We start from the raw sequence: 14,285 nt of genomic DNA on the forward strand, positions 1-14,285 counted from the left end.
ATTTAGTCACAGCTGATGCTTTTGATTTAAAGGCCCATGCTATTATTTCAGAAAAGGCTCCGAGATGTATTTTGTTTTTATTAAATAATCAATAAAACTTATTTTTTTAAATATATCAAATGACATTGTAACATAAGAGGGTACAATTTTAACTATTCTCACGAATGTGTAATTTCAGGCTCAAAGAGACCTTAAACCTGTACACACACACAAAATGCAAAAAAATTTTTACTTCGGAATCAATTTATTTTATAACCACAAAAAAGCCCTTCTTATTTTTAAAACATAACAAGTACATGGTTAGCCCATTCTACAAAAAAGTATAATACATGTGTTAGTTGTGGTTTGCGCGCTATGGCTTATTGAATCTACTGGGAATAAAATGACAAAAATTCACTTTGAATGGTTGGTGATGGTTTTCTATGGCGCTTAATACCATTTTACACCTTATTTTGAAAGAGACCACAGTTCGCTTTATTTTGTTACCAAAATAAGCCGAATTGGTTGAAAAATAAGCGGAACAGGTGGTTTTCTCTAAGCTGAGGCAGAAATTGCATTAGCTTAAGTCAGGCATCCCCAAACCGCAGCCCGCCAGATGTTTTGGCCTACAACTCCCATGACCCCTAGCTAACAGGACCAGTGGTCGGGGAAGATGGGAATTGTAGTCCAAAACATCTGGAGGGCCGAAGTTTGGGGATGCCTGGCTTAAATCATGTGAAAATCGAATTTTAAAAAAAAAATTCATGCACCCAATTTTGGACCAAAAAAATCTTTAAAAAATAATTTGAGGTTATCTCATAGGTATCAACACATTTATTTATTTTTTGAAGAGAATCTGAGTCGTGAGAGCACGGTCGCAAGTCAGGTGATTTAGCGTGGAATGCCCCACTGTTGGATATCACCCAAGGTGTCCCAGAGCAAAGCTGTGCAAATGGTATAATAATTACAAAGGCAAGAGGGTTCATTGCTCTCAGTAGCATTAAGCTAACAGCTGGCTGCTTACCACTTCTCCCTGAAGATCAGTCATACGAACAGGTTCAGCAAATTGACATCAGGACAAGAGTGAATGGAGTGCAATTGGGGGAAACAAACATTACAACACAAGATTAGTATGGGAAGAAAATAAATCCAGCTACTTTATGTCTTCAAGGTGCTAAAGCTGCATCACTAGCTTGCTCAAAAACTGCCATTTAGGAACAAAGGAATAGGACTCAAAACAATGAGCTACAACAATATTATGAGTAGGAATCAGGACCGTAGTGGGAGATAACAGACTTGCGTTTTCAACCATTCTACACATACACGCGTTAGGAAAACTGTAACATGAAGGGGACAACTTGAAAGGCTCTGCTAGATATTTGGAAGGAACAACACAAAAAGAGTTGTTATGTGGCATTTTACTCATGGTATCATTGTTGCTCTGTTTCAGTGATGCATTTTGATAGGCAATATTCATTTAAAATGAAGAACACTGTACTTTGAAAAAGCAGGAGTTTTCAGTCCAATTCTAAAAGTAGTTGTTAGCTGCGCCTTGCCATTTGTTTGAAGAGAAGAACGCTTGCTCAGGGTTATCATCTCCTTCCGACAGCCAACCAGTAACTAATGGTCACCAGGCCAGGGCAGCAAAAAGCTTGTACTATACTAACGACACACTTTCACAGACCGTCCAAGCAAGAATCCTTATAATTGGCTTTGCCACATGCAGACTTTCTTCAGTTTCTTTGATCTAATTTGTATAGTTAAGAGCTACAGCTATTTCCTTTGCAGACAGTAAGAGCACAGCATGTGTGCCTGGTACTACAGTACAGGATGCATCTCAACAATTCAGAGAGAACTACTATGTCTTCATAATTTCAGGACGGAACTACATATTAGGAAGGTGGCAGCGGACCACAGAGCATTACACCTCCTTCCCTAAGCCAGGCAGAAGCTTCCTGGGCTTTGGGAAGGAAGCAACAGGGGAACGTTTAGGGAACTAGCCTAGTCCAGCGCAACTACCATCTCTTCTACCAGTATATTCTAAAACTCTTCGCAGCCACGTTTCTATTATTTCCAGCAACACCATTTTCCAAAAACAGGATAAAATAAAAATTCAAATATGGCAATTTTATGTACTTCAGAAATGACTATCAAATGGTTACTGGAATTGCAGCTTCTTGCCACAGATAGCTAGGATTGTTGCAAATCTGATAGCTCTTACTATTACAAATATAGAACTACCATATATACTCAAGTATAAGCCTACTTTTTCAGCACCAAAAATGTGCTGAAAAAGCCGCCCTCGGCTTATATTTGAGTGAGGCGGGAGGCGGCGGAGAAAGGCACAGGACCGGGGGTTCGGAGAAGTGCTGCGCTGCAACTCTCCGAACCCCCGTCCTATGCCTGCTCTGTGCGAGGAGGCGGGGAGGGAGAAAAGGCGAGGAAGGGATCCTTCCTCGTCGCTTCTCCCCCCACCCCGCCGCCAACAGCTGGGAAAGGCATAGGACAGTATTTATTTTTATTTTTGAAATTTACCAGTAGCTGCTGCATTTTCCACCCTTGGCTTATACTCAAGTCAATAAGTTTTCCCGGTTTTTTGAGGTAAAATTAGGTGCCTCGGCTTATATTCGGGTCGGCATACTCAAGTATATGCGGGTATGTTGCCTATTAGCAAACTGAACTATAGAAGAGTGTCCTGCTCACTTTGAGTAGAGATTTAAGCCAGGCATCCCCAAACTGCGGCGCTCCAGATGTTTTGGCCTACAACTCCCATGATCCCTAGCTAAGGGGACAAGTGGTCAGGGATAATGGGAACTGTAGTCCAAAACATCTGGAGGGCCAAAGTTTGGGGGTGCCTGATTTAAGCAATGCAAGAGAAGCATCATGTACAGAAAGCTTCTATGTGGACACCTCCTCAATAAATTGAAAACTATCCATTTAGAAGGGTTTGTGTACTTTTTCCAGGATATGCATTAATGCACTCGGCATGTGTCCAGAGAGGCTGGGGCAACGCCAGCATGATGGGCGTGGTACAAATAATAAAATGAAATAAAATAGTAAAAATATTTTCCAAAAAAATGTATTAACTCGGTACGGTGTTGCTTGTTTGTTCACATGATTTAACTTGAGTGAATATCTAACAAAAAATATATGAAAATAAGTTTTTTCATGTAACTTTCCAACATTTCCAACTTTTTCCCCCTTCTTAACTCTCCACTCCTGCACCTTAAACGTATCAGTAGGCCGTCTTTTATGTAAAACTTCACACGACAAGCTTTTATGCTATGTATCAGACACAGATGAGGAGGTAACATAGTTTGAGAGCCTCACCACAGTTTTGCTAGGTCTGAAAGCTTCCTTCTTCTCTTCCGGTTTTTTTGTTGCATTTTCACTACGTTGCGATGGTGAACCTTCAGATTTTGACGATGCTACATGAATAAAGACCAAAAAGAGGTAGGAAAAGAACAAATTAGTTAACTGCAAATTAAGAGGAATGTTAAAGAAATAGGAGTTTTAATATTTCAATACATCTTATTTCTCCACTGATACCTTAAATCAATTAATCAGGGGTGGGGAACCTGGAACCTGTGGGCCAATCCTGGCCCACCAGTTGGGCCACTATTTCTCAAACTTTGGGCTCCAGCTCTTGCTGGACTACAACTCCCATCATCCCTGGCTAGCAGGACCAGTGGTCAGAGATGACGGGAATTGTAGTCCAACAACAGTTATCAAGACCCAAGTTTGAGAAACACTGAAGTAGGCCTATGAAGCCATTTCCCCTGATGCCCACCCACCTATCAAATGGCTGCTGGTACTTATGGGCAAGGAGGGTGGGGTCCATTTCTGCGCTGGCTGCCCCATCTGTTCCTAGCAGGGAACAGGTATCTTCGGCCAAAGCATCAGGATTTAAATCCCTGCTCATCAACTGAGAGGGGATTAAATCCTGCCATGGCTGGCTGTGCACTTTCTCCCTGGGGTAGGGAAGAAAGAGAAGTGCTTTGTAAGCCCTATGTGAAAGGCTGCCGTCTGCAGGCATCAGCTGCAAGTCACTCTCACAGCTTGCAAAAAGCCAGTTTCTTTCTACCCCATCCTCATCAGCCGTTGGCAGGTTAGGGGAGAGGAAGAAACCTACTTTTTGCAGGCGTTGGCTTGCTCAGTCAACACTTGCAAATTTAGCTGATGGGGAGGGGGAAAGTAGCAGCTTGCCAACCCTATGATTGGAGCTTCTCCTCAAACACTAAGCTTAGGGCTGGCAACACTCCAAGTGCCCCACAGTCTGGTGGGTGCTGGGCACTTTGGAGGAATTCTGACAGCTGTCAATCATATGTGGGCATAATGGTGTCATGTGACTGGCAGGTAGGTTGTCCCGCCCACCTGTTGCAAGTTGGCTTGCAGGGAGCCAAAAAGGTTCGCCACCCCTGGCCTGAGTGAACCAACAAATACGAAAGAAGAATGCAGATTAATCTGTAGCCTCCTAAGGACAAAGCGAGAGAAAACGTCGTGTCTTACATCTCATTCGGAATCTCTCTCCCGATCCGCTCTGGGACCCAGGATGTGACCCGGGCTGTGAACTGGAATTGCTGGAACCAGAGGAACTTCCACTCCCAGGTCTTGGCACAAGCTTCTCCACTCTTTCCCAGAGCAGGCGAGGTTCTATATTGCTATGTGGAAAAGTAAAAATAATTTTTTTAAAAAAATTAAAAATTTGTTTAAGGTTAATGTTTTGTTTTATGGCCTTAACAATGCTTCTTTTTTCTGGAAGACATTCTTAGTCCTCTGTCACTATCCCAGTACATTTCCAAGCACAATTCAAAGTGTTGGTGCTGACCTTGAAAGCCCTAAACGGCCTCGGCCCAGTATACCTGAAGGAGCATCTCCACCCCCATTGTTCTGCCCGGACACTGAGGTCCAGTGTCGAGGGCCTTCTGGCAGTTCCCTCAAACCAAGAAGTGAGGTTGCAGGGAACCAGGCAGAGGGCCTTCTCCGTAGTGCTGCCTGCCCTGTGGAACGCCCTCCCATCAGATGTCAAGGAAATTAGCAACTATCTTACTTTTAAAAGAAATCTTAAGGCAGCCCTGCTTAGGGAAGTTTTTAATGTTTAATGCTGTATTGTGTTTTTAATATTTGGTTGGGAGCTGCCCAGAGTGGCTGGGGAAATCCAACCAGATGGGCGGGGTATAAATAATAAATTATGTTGTTGTTGTTGTTGTTGTTGTTGTTGTTGTTGTTGTTGTTGTTGTTCTAATCTCACGTTCTCCTGAGTAGTCAGAATGAATTCTTGAAATGCCTGAAGTTTGTTCCAACTCTGCAATTCTATGATTCTAAGCCGAACAAGCACTTCATGGCACATGAACAATTGCTTTCAGGTTATCTCTAGCTGGAGATACAATCAGACAAACACTACGAACAGGCCCAGTGTCCAGGACCAGCATTATCAAGCCACAGCAGATTGCCCACTTCCAATCCCTATAAGCCTCGTAGCCCTCTCTGAATGAGCAATTACTGAGAGGAGCAAGGAGAAGAAGCAGTAACTTTCACATGGCTTGTGCTCTCCTACTGAGAGGTGTTATGGACCGATCCCAAGAGGAGGAAGCATGAGAATAGACAACAGGTGAGAGGAAGAGGTGGGTGCAATTGGGGGGAGTTGGTTCCCACTCAGAGCATCTTGACTAAGAGTCATTCAAAGCCTTTTGCCTCCACTACCTATGAACATGCTTTAAGATGTGGTTCCAAAAGAAAACCAACTATAGTTGAATGGCGTGAGATAATTTCTTATATGAGACTGTATAAACCTGACCTTAGGAGCTGCTCAGATATAGCAGAAACTGCCTTACAAGTGTTTTGGGGGAACAATGGATTCCAATCTGCTCCTCCCAATAGACAAAGTGGGAAACCCAATACCACAAACCTTGTGGAATTTCTTTGACCTGCTTGGTTATTTTGCTGTCCACTGCCCTGCAGCGGTGAATCTCGGCGAGATAACACAGGTGATCTGGATGTTGTTCTCACAGGTACCTTGCATGGAAGAGTAAACAATTCAGATAACACGGCATAGCAAATAAAAAATAAAAAAATGTTGCTGCAACAATGCGTTGGGGTACATTATTAAAACACTGGCATTTTGAGCAAAATAGTTCTAAAATAATTCACCAACTAGAGTCCTTAAGCTCATTTTGGACTGCATCTAAGATGCTGGAAAGAACGTAAGAGTTTAGTAGGTAACTAGCAAACAAACACATATACCCATTCACAGACTACCATGACGGTTTAGAACACAGGACTTTGAAGCAAGGGTTGCAAAAAGCAATCTGCTATAATAGCATGGGAAATTTAGGAAATTAAGCTCTAAGGAGCCAACAAGTGCCTAGTAATGGATCAGTAGAAGGCAGAGAACTGGGGGAAAGCAAGATTATATTTGACAGAAGTAAACCAAGCAAGAAAACACTTTCTTTGTGGACAGAAATATCTCAACGAAACTCTACTGGTTTAAAGCCTGATATTCCATTTAGAGGCAAAGAGTTAGCTTTCAGCTAATCATAAGCTTTCTTCTCTACATCACTTGGCATAATATTTTACTTCTATATAACAGCCACCGCCCATACGGCATTTTTGTGTTAAGTTAGGGCAGAAATTCCTGCAACATCTTGGCTGAAGAAGGGGAGGGAGACCTCCTTGCCTAAAGTACTATTTCTGATACCAGTGTCATTCTTATGGGTGTGCAATTCACTAGCTAAAAATCTAGCACATGCCTTCCATTACTTTTGTTTTGCTTTTTGTTTTAAAAAACAAATAAATTCAAAATTCTGTCTTTCTACTTTCTTACCCTTGGAGGCACCTCGTCACTGTCTGATCTAGCCCAGGCCTTTTGGGTGGGGTCGGGTACCTCAGACTTAGAGTCAGAACTCTGACTTAGCACTTCACTGCGTGAAGGTGGATTTGGGTCCTGAGAGCGAAGGTGGTGATGTGCAAATTTGGGAGAAGGGTCACTGAAGGAATGGGACCGCGAGACAGGGGAAACATTGTTCTTGAGAGATGCCAGGTGGGACCACTGTACCTTACGAAGAAAACAAAACATAGAACATTCAATGCGTTCCGTTCACACGGGCCTCTCCCCCCCACCCCCAATCAAAACACAGAATAAAAAAGGCAAAGAGGGTGTTTGGGTGGCGGGATAAGCACAACTTGGGATATGATGTAAGGCACGCGTGTGGTTGAAAATCAATACGAGCTTAAAAGCAAGGGAGGTTCACAGAGAACATAAAATCAGGTTTTTTTGGGGGGAAGAAATTAATGGGAAGAGGTAAGGGCAGGTGCCATCTCGCAGAACCTATGCCGGATGAAAATTTTCAATCCAAGTATCAAATCAAAAAGGAATAGTATGAAATAATATTGGCAAATACCGTACTCTTCCATGTTTTTACTGAAATTTACTGAAAATTGCCTAGGGGGGGAAGTGGGATTGGTTTATGCCGCGAGGCGGAGATGGTCTGCAGTGTGTTATTGGTGTCTGCGGCAACGGATAGTGTTGATTGGATGTTGCTGCGGCAATTGGGCGGGCAAAAGGCTGCTTCTGCTGGCAAGGGGACAGACGTTAGGAGGCTGTTGCGACGTGTGTGTGTGTGTGTGTGTGTGTGTGTGTGTGTGTGTGTGTTAGTGCCTTAAAAAAGCTCAACAACTCTGTGCAATCTCCCCCCATTTTCTTAATTTTTAGTCCCCCCAAAATAGGGGGCATGTTATACATGGGGGCGTGTTATACACAGAGAAGTACGGTACATATTAGCTTCGAAACAATTTGCCGGCATCTTTAGATCATGCAGTAAGTTGCTTTTAAGGCATTAAGACAGAATCACATAGAACAAAAATAAGACACCCTTTACATTTTCAGGAGTCAATGTATTTATATATGTGCACACGCGCGCATATATATGATACATGCACATACACTATGCTGTATAAAAAAACAATATACACATATTGTATGTGTCACAGCTAATTTATACTAGAGATACACATTAGAGACAACACATAAATATGACCACACACACTATGGAAGCACAGCTTTAAATCCATAGTTAACTCTGAACCCTCCAAGGGAACCCTTGCAATAACGATTCAGTGCCACCTCTTTTGGGGATATACTTACTTTATATTCCTGCGTATAAGACTACAGTGGTGCCTCACAAGATGAATTTAATTCATTCCGCGAGTCATTTCATTTTGCGAAAAATTCGTCTTGCGAATCGCGGTTTCCCATAGGAATGCATTGAAATTTCTTTTTTTGCCCATAGGAACGCATTAATTAAATTTCAATGCATTCCTATGGGAAACCGTGATTTGCAAGATGAATTTTTCACAAAACGAATTAGTCTTGCGAGTCACCATCAGATCGCAAGACACATTCGTCTTGCGAAAAATTCGTCTTGCAGGGCATTCGTCTTGCGAGGTACCACTGTACTTTTTAACCCAGGAAAATCTTCTCAAAAGTTGAGGGTCGTATTTCTTATACAGCGAGTATATCCCAAACTTTATATTTTAACTGGAAAAGTTGTGGGTCGTCTTATACGCCGGAATATACGGTATATATAATTTTACAAATTACTCTTTTCCACCACGGCCTGCACACCTCATTAAGGACATTTTTAAAAAGTAAATAAACACACTAGAGCAATTTCCTCTCTTCCCCCCCCCCAAATATTTTGAAAGGAAATGGAAATGTTTTCCTCGATGCTTCCAAATTTACCCCATTTCTATTAATCTGGGAAGTAGTCCAGATTCAAGCTCACCCTACAAACAAGTAATCACAGAACTCTTGAGCACAGTGAGCAACGGGCAAAATTAAATGCAACAAGAGTGTGAGAAAGTGGATGTATATGTGTGTTTGTTCAGAACACGTATTGTGGGTGTCTCAAATTCTGATTATGGCAATAAAGTCCCTGATTATTTTGGCTGATCTACCGGCATGGAATGTTCAGCTCAACAGGCTCTTAACAGTTTGCAGGCCAGCTTCTTTTAGATCCAGAAAAAAAGGATCATGTGTTGCCGAGATTAAAATGTCATAAGGGGATATTGTACAAAATCGCCAGAGTGTAGGAGGAGCTAATGAATGAGGAACCCAACCCAGGAGTCAAGTAGATGGAGTAAGACTGCAAACTTAGAAAAAACTAAGGAATTCTAAGTGGTTCAAGGACAAAGAAGACAGGAAATTAAAAGGGGGGCAAAATGCCATCCCAATTGACACCACCACCACAATTTCACATAGTGATTTGAAGCAGCCAATTTGTTTTGCCCCAAGTTTCTAGCATAAATGTATTATATTAAAACTGCATTTTAGAGATATTTAGAAATGTTTTCTTCTTGAGCTTCTACTGACAACCTATGCCACTGTACAGGTTTTCAAAGAGTTATTAAAATGTAATAGCCAAATATTTACAAAAATGGCTAACGTTTTCAAAAAAACAAGTTACTTTCTTCTAACTCATCACCTCAAAATAAAAGGGGGTTCTGCACTTGTGTTACACAGGTGAACAACAACCTGTTTGTATATAGCTTGTACCTTAACAAGGCTAAAAAGGTAGAGATGGCTACTTCTGAAAATATATTATACAGTGGTACCTCGGTTTATGAACACAATTGGTTCCGGAAGTCTGTTCATAAACTGAAGTGTTCATAAACTGAAGCGAGCTTTCCCATTGAAAGTAATGGAAAGTGGATTAATCCGTTCCAGACAGTCCACGGAGTACTTAAACTGAAGCGTTCATAAACTGAAGCAAACTTTCCCATTGAAAGTAATGGAAAATGAATTAATCCGCTCCAGATGGGTCCGTGGTGTTCATAAACCGAAAATTCATAAACCGAGGTGTTCATAAACCGAGGTTTCACTGTACCTATATGGTGTCACCCACAAATATACAAAGAGAATCCCATGAAATGAATTCAACTAGGAACCCAGTCACCCTGCTCTGTTTTGTTTTTAATCCTTAAGTATAATGAAAGGGTAACATATCAGTGAAATATTGTTTGTAGCCAAAGGAATCATCCCTCAAAAGCAGTCATGAAGGTGAAATTACACCTGGAGATCTGGTTGCATGGCTGTCTGGGCCAAGACTGCTTTTACAGACGGAGTGAGTCTGCTTGATTGCAGAATTGCAACTCAGTGGTTTGTTTCTTTTTGCCATAAGTAGTTTGCTACTTAAGTCATGCCACTAGATGACTCAGCTGTCATTGGAGGAATTTTAAGGGAAACCACCATTAAAAAGGAACGAGATTCTGGGTCAATTGCTGGCATCGCTGTCCTTCCAAAAGATCAAGTCAGCAGGCGGAATGCAAGTGTTTCTGTATTTCATCGCAAGTTTTTCAACAGAATACACTAAAACACATTTTCCTTCCTTACAATCCACCGAACTTTTAAGGAAAGCTGCAGGAAGTCAGAGTAAGTTTAAGTTTTACCAAGAGAAAAGAAAAAAAGGAGGTGCAAGTGCAGTGTTAGCTAGCTTGGCTTAGCGCAGGAGTTACAAGCCATTCACACATCATGAACGTGTTTTCCAAGATACAGTCATCCTCACGTTTATCCTTTGTATCTGTGGCTTTCCAGACCTCTCGGTCATTCATCAGCTTCCCACATACTTCTCCCAGAGACCTTTTCTGCCTTTACCTGTGGTTCCATTGGCTTTTGCAGTGAAGGCTGAACAGGCTCGGAATTTCCATTTGAAAAGGACTCTGATCTTGAAGGCACTGGTGGCTCCAACACTTTGCTCGTCTGTTTAGACTGTGCTTCAGGGGAGCCCTGGTTATTTTTCCTATATCTATCGTCAACCTGAAAGAAAAACCAAAAAAAGTATGTGAGCTGGACTTGCACGGCCACATTTGAATGGGAAGATTGTCTGCGGCTTTCGTGGGATTTCAAAGAATACCAGGTATGACAAAACTTTGCAAAAGTTACATCAGCTACAAAGCTTATACCAAGAACAAACTTAGTTGGTCTCTAAGGTGTTACACTAGACAATATCTATATATATCTATATACTGTGTTTCTCCTAAAATAAGACATCGTCTTATATTTATTTTTACTCAAGAAAATAAGCCTATGGCTTATTTTCGGGGGGGGGGGGTTCTTATTTTTTTATTATTACCGGTAAGTACTGTATGGTACTCCTCCTGCCGTGGCCGGCATTGCTGCTGCTGAGTCCCACTGGCTCGGGGCGCATGGCGCTGCCGGACGCCAACCCAGCAGGCATCCTCCTCCTCCTCCTCCTCCTCCTGCTGCTGCTGCTGCTGGCTCCCGGAGGCCCAGGGCGCTCCACGCGGCACTGCTGGGCACTTTGTCAGCGCTTCAGCAGCAGGGTCACTTGGCGGACTCGCGGCGCCGACCTGGCAAGTATCCTCCTCTTCCTGCCACGGCTCAGCGCCCGGAACTGGTTGTTGCCGCTGCTGCTGAAGCGCTGACAAAGTGCCCAGCAGCACCACGCAGAGCACCCCGAGCCGCAGCAGGAGAAGGATTCAAAGTGCTACAGAGCATTGCTGGGTTCCGCTGGCTCAGGGCACTCTGCGTGGCGCTGCTGGTCCTGCTGGCTCGGGGCTCCACTCAGCGTGCACTGCTGGGCATTGCTGGGTCCCGCTGGCTCGGGACTCCACTCGGCGTGCGCTGCTGGGTGTTTTGGTGGGGCTGTAGCAGTGGCAGCATCCGGTTCCGGGACACAACCCAACAGGCCTCTTCCTCTTCCTTGGCGCCCTCCAGTACTGCGCCTAGCACTACGGCTTATTTTCGGGGTATGTCTTATATTTTTTCAACGCATGAAAATCCTGCCATGGCTTATTTTATAGGTACGTCTTATTTTATGAGAAACACGGTATATCTATATATCAACAACTACTCTCTCTCTCTCACACACACACACACGGCCAGAAATGGGGGGAAACGGTGCTAATAGAACAACAGTGTTTCTACATAATGATCCACTGCAAAGGTTTGCAAAGTGTGTGCATGAAAACCCAGGAGTCCCTTAGAAGGTTTATCAGTTTCTCAATGAGAAGCTCAAGAATGGCTGAAAAACTGAAAAATCAGCCCACCTCTGATCCTTGCCTACTGTGTATTCATCACACTCGGTTCCTCCAGAGGGTTGGTAGCGGCATTCTCCATATAATGTACATGAAATTACACACATATATGGAATCTATTGCTGCAAAATGATATAATGGTCACTTGCATACAGAATGGGCAGAAATAGATCCAATCCTAAAAGACTTTAAAAGAATCACAGAATCATAGTCCCATTTTTCCAGGGGTGTAACCTCTGAAGCACACTGGTTCCCAATGCTATTCAACATCCAGGACTGGGAATCTCTGCAAAGGCAGCGGATTCAGTTACTTTGCAGAATAACTGTAATAAATAATTGTAAATAAATAATAAATAAATAATAATTGTAAATAAACTAGAGGAACTATGTAGTCCTCCTTGAGTTCATTGGACTATCTATCTATCTATCATCTATCTATATGGAGCATAAATGTTTTGAATCAGGCATGTCCAACAGGTAGATTGTGATCTACTGGTAGATCACAGGGTGTTCCTGGTATATCTTTGGACCCTCAGTGATCTCCTTCACACACACACACACCAAAAAAGAAAAGGAAGCTCAACAACTTTGTCCTCCTAAAAAAAAAAAAGTTCCACAACTCTGGCTTTCCCAAAAAAGCTCAACAACTGTGTTCCATCCAACGACAATGGGTAGATCACTGCCAGTTTTTTTATACTGTGAGTAGATCGCAGTCTATTGGGAGTTGGACGTCCCTGTTTTAAATGAATAAGCATTGAAGAAAGCTTGCTAAATTTCAAAGCCTTGAGACATCAGTTACCTCCCGTGGTCTTTCAGAAGGCTCGTAATGGGATTTAGGCTCAGGAGTAAGGTAATTTTGTTTATTCCTTTCTTGTTGCTGCTGCTGCTGCTGTTGCCGCCTATGGTCATGCTGAAGCGACAAGAGATACGCCTGCTCCTGTTGCAACTGGCGCTGCAGCCTCTCTGCTTGTCGGTGCTCTTCCATTTCCCGCCATCTGTACTCCTTTGAGAAAACAGGTCAGCATTCAAGACGTGAATACCAAGGGTATACTGTTGCTACAATGCAACCGTGTGTACCAACCATTAAAACTGGACCCCAAGGAGCACGTATTGGGTTTTGGTATTGGTTTTTTTCTTGGCGATGTTTTATGCTAACCTGAGCAAGACTGGAAACCTACAGGAACAGTGGCGCTTTAATTAATTAAATTATTTTTAAAAAGATGAGCAATCAAGTGTAATCTTGAAGGACAGTGTATTTTTGGAGGCGAGGTAGGGGAAGGGAAGAGGAAAGGCGACAACAACCTGACCTTTATATTCAGTGTTTAATAATAAGAAGAATAAATATTATGGTCTGCACTCTCGTTATTCTAAGGAGGGCTGTTCCAAAAACAAAAAACAAAAAACAAAAAAACTTGACTACCAAGCCAGTATATCCCCAACTTTAAAAACATAAATCTACTCTTATTGCACTGTGATACAGTAATTTTCACATGTGCCTGCCAACCCAATGCGCTATGACATAAATGGCTTTTGTTCCAAGTTCTATTATGCATACAGTAAAGCTCAGTTGTGTCCAACTGGGAGAAGCCTGGGACACCAGCCAAAGGGAAAAAAAACCTATTGCTACTGAACAAAAACAGATACAGGTGCGTTACCAGTAACATGGCCTGCTCCTGGAGCAGCTGCTGCTGAAGAATTTCCAAGTGCCGCTGCTCCTCTTCTAGCTGTCGCCTGATATACTCCTGTCACACAGAAATTACCCAGCAATAAAATTGTTCACAACAGGAATGCATCGAAACCACCTGAGTAGCAAAACCACCCCAGGCAACCTTCAGGTGACAATTCACTTCTGGTGAATCGCTTCTTGTGAATCCTCAGTGAACAAGTTAAGAAAACCCTATCACCTAAAGCAGTGTTTCCCAAACTTAGGCCTCCAGCTGTTTTTGGACTACATCTCCCATCATCCTTGACCACATCCTGTTACCTAGGAATGATGGGAGTTGTAGTCCAAAAACAGCTGGAGGCCCAAGTTTGGGAAACACTGACCTAAAGTAATGGCTGAAAAGTACTCCACTAAAAGACTAAGATGGTTTTTGAGAAAGTCAGGTGGGAAGAGTTCCTAGGTTGTCTGATGAATTTTGAAAAAAAATGTTTATTAAGGGAAAAAATAAGCAAAAAAATGTATTTTTGAAACAAACCGAGAGTTAAAAACACAACAAGTCTTACCAACACAGCCAACGCAAAACCACATG

At 42.6% G+C, this 14,285-nt stretch overlaps 1 protein-coding gene across 4 annotated transcripts in view; it reads right to left on the bottom strand.

Moving 5' to 3' along the window:
* Nucleotides 1-14,285, bottom strand: part of MAP4K4 (mitogen-activated protein kinase kinase kinase kinase 4) — a 130,636-nt gene that overhangs the window by 20,827 nt on the left and 95,524 nt on the right. For 2 of the 4 annotated variants that reach the window (XM_035116245.2, XM_035116240.2), the window contains exons 14-21: nucleotides 13,689-13,775; nucleotides 12,833-13,036; nucleotides 10,631-10,792; nucleotides 6,803-7,033; nucleotides 5,888-5,994; nucleotides 4,489-4,640; nucleotides 3,310-3,407; nucleotides 1,004-1,012 (exon numbers count right to left, since the gene is read on the bottom strand). In XM_035116245.2, the coding sequence (XP_034972136.1) occupies nucleotides 1,004-1,012; nucleotides 3,310-3,407; nucleotides 4,489-4,640; nucleotides 5,888-5,994; nucleotides 6,803-7,033; nucleotides 10,631-10,792; nucleotides 12,833-13,036; nucleotides 13,689-13,775 (1,050 nt within the window). The remainder of the gene's footprint in view (nucleotides 1-1,003; nucleotides 1,013-3,309; nucleotides 3,408-4,488; nucleotides 4,641-5,887; nucleotides 5,995-6,802; nucleotides 7,034-10,630; nucleotides 10,793-12,832; nucleotides 13,037-13,688; nucleotides 13,776-14,285) is intronic. The other 2 variants (XM_035116247.2, XM_035116248.2) reach the window with 1 other exon arrangement.

The sequence above is a fragment of the Zootoca vivipara genome, chromosome 4, assembly GCF_963506605.1.
Source record: "Zootoca vivipara chromosome 4, rZooViv1.1, whole genome shotgun sequence".
Taxonomy (NCBI): Eukaryota; Metazoa; Chordata; class Lepidosauria; order Squamata; family Lacertidae; genus Zootoca; species Zootoca vivipara.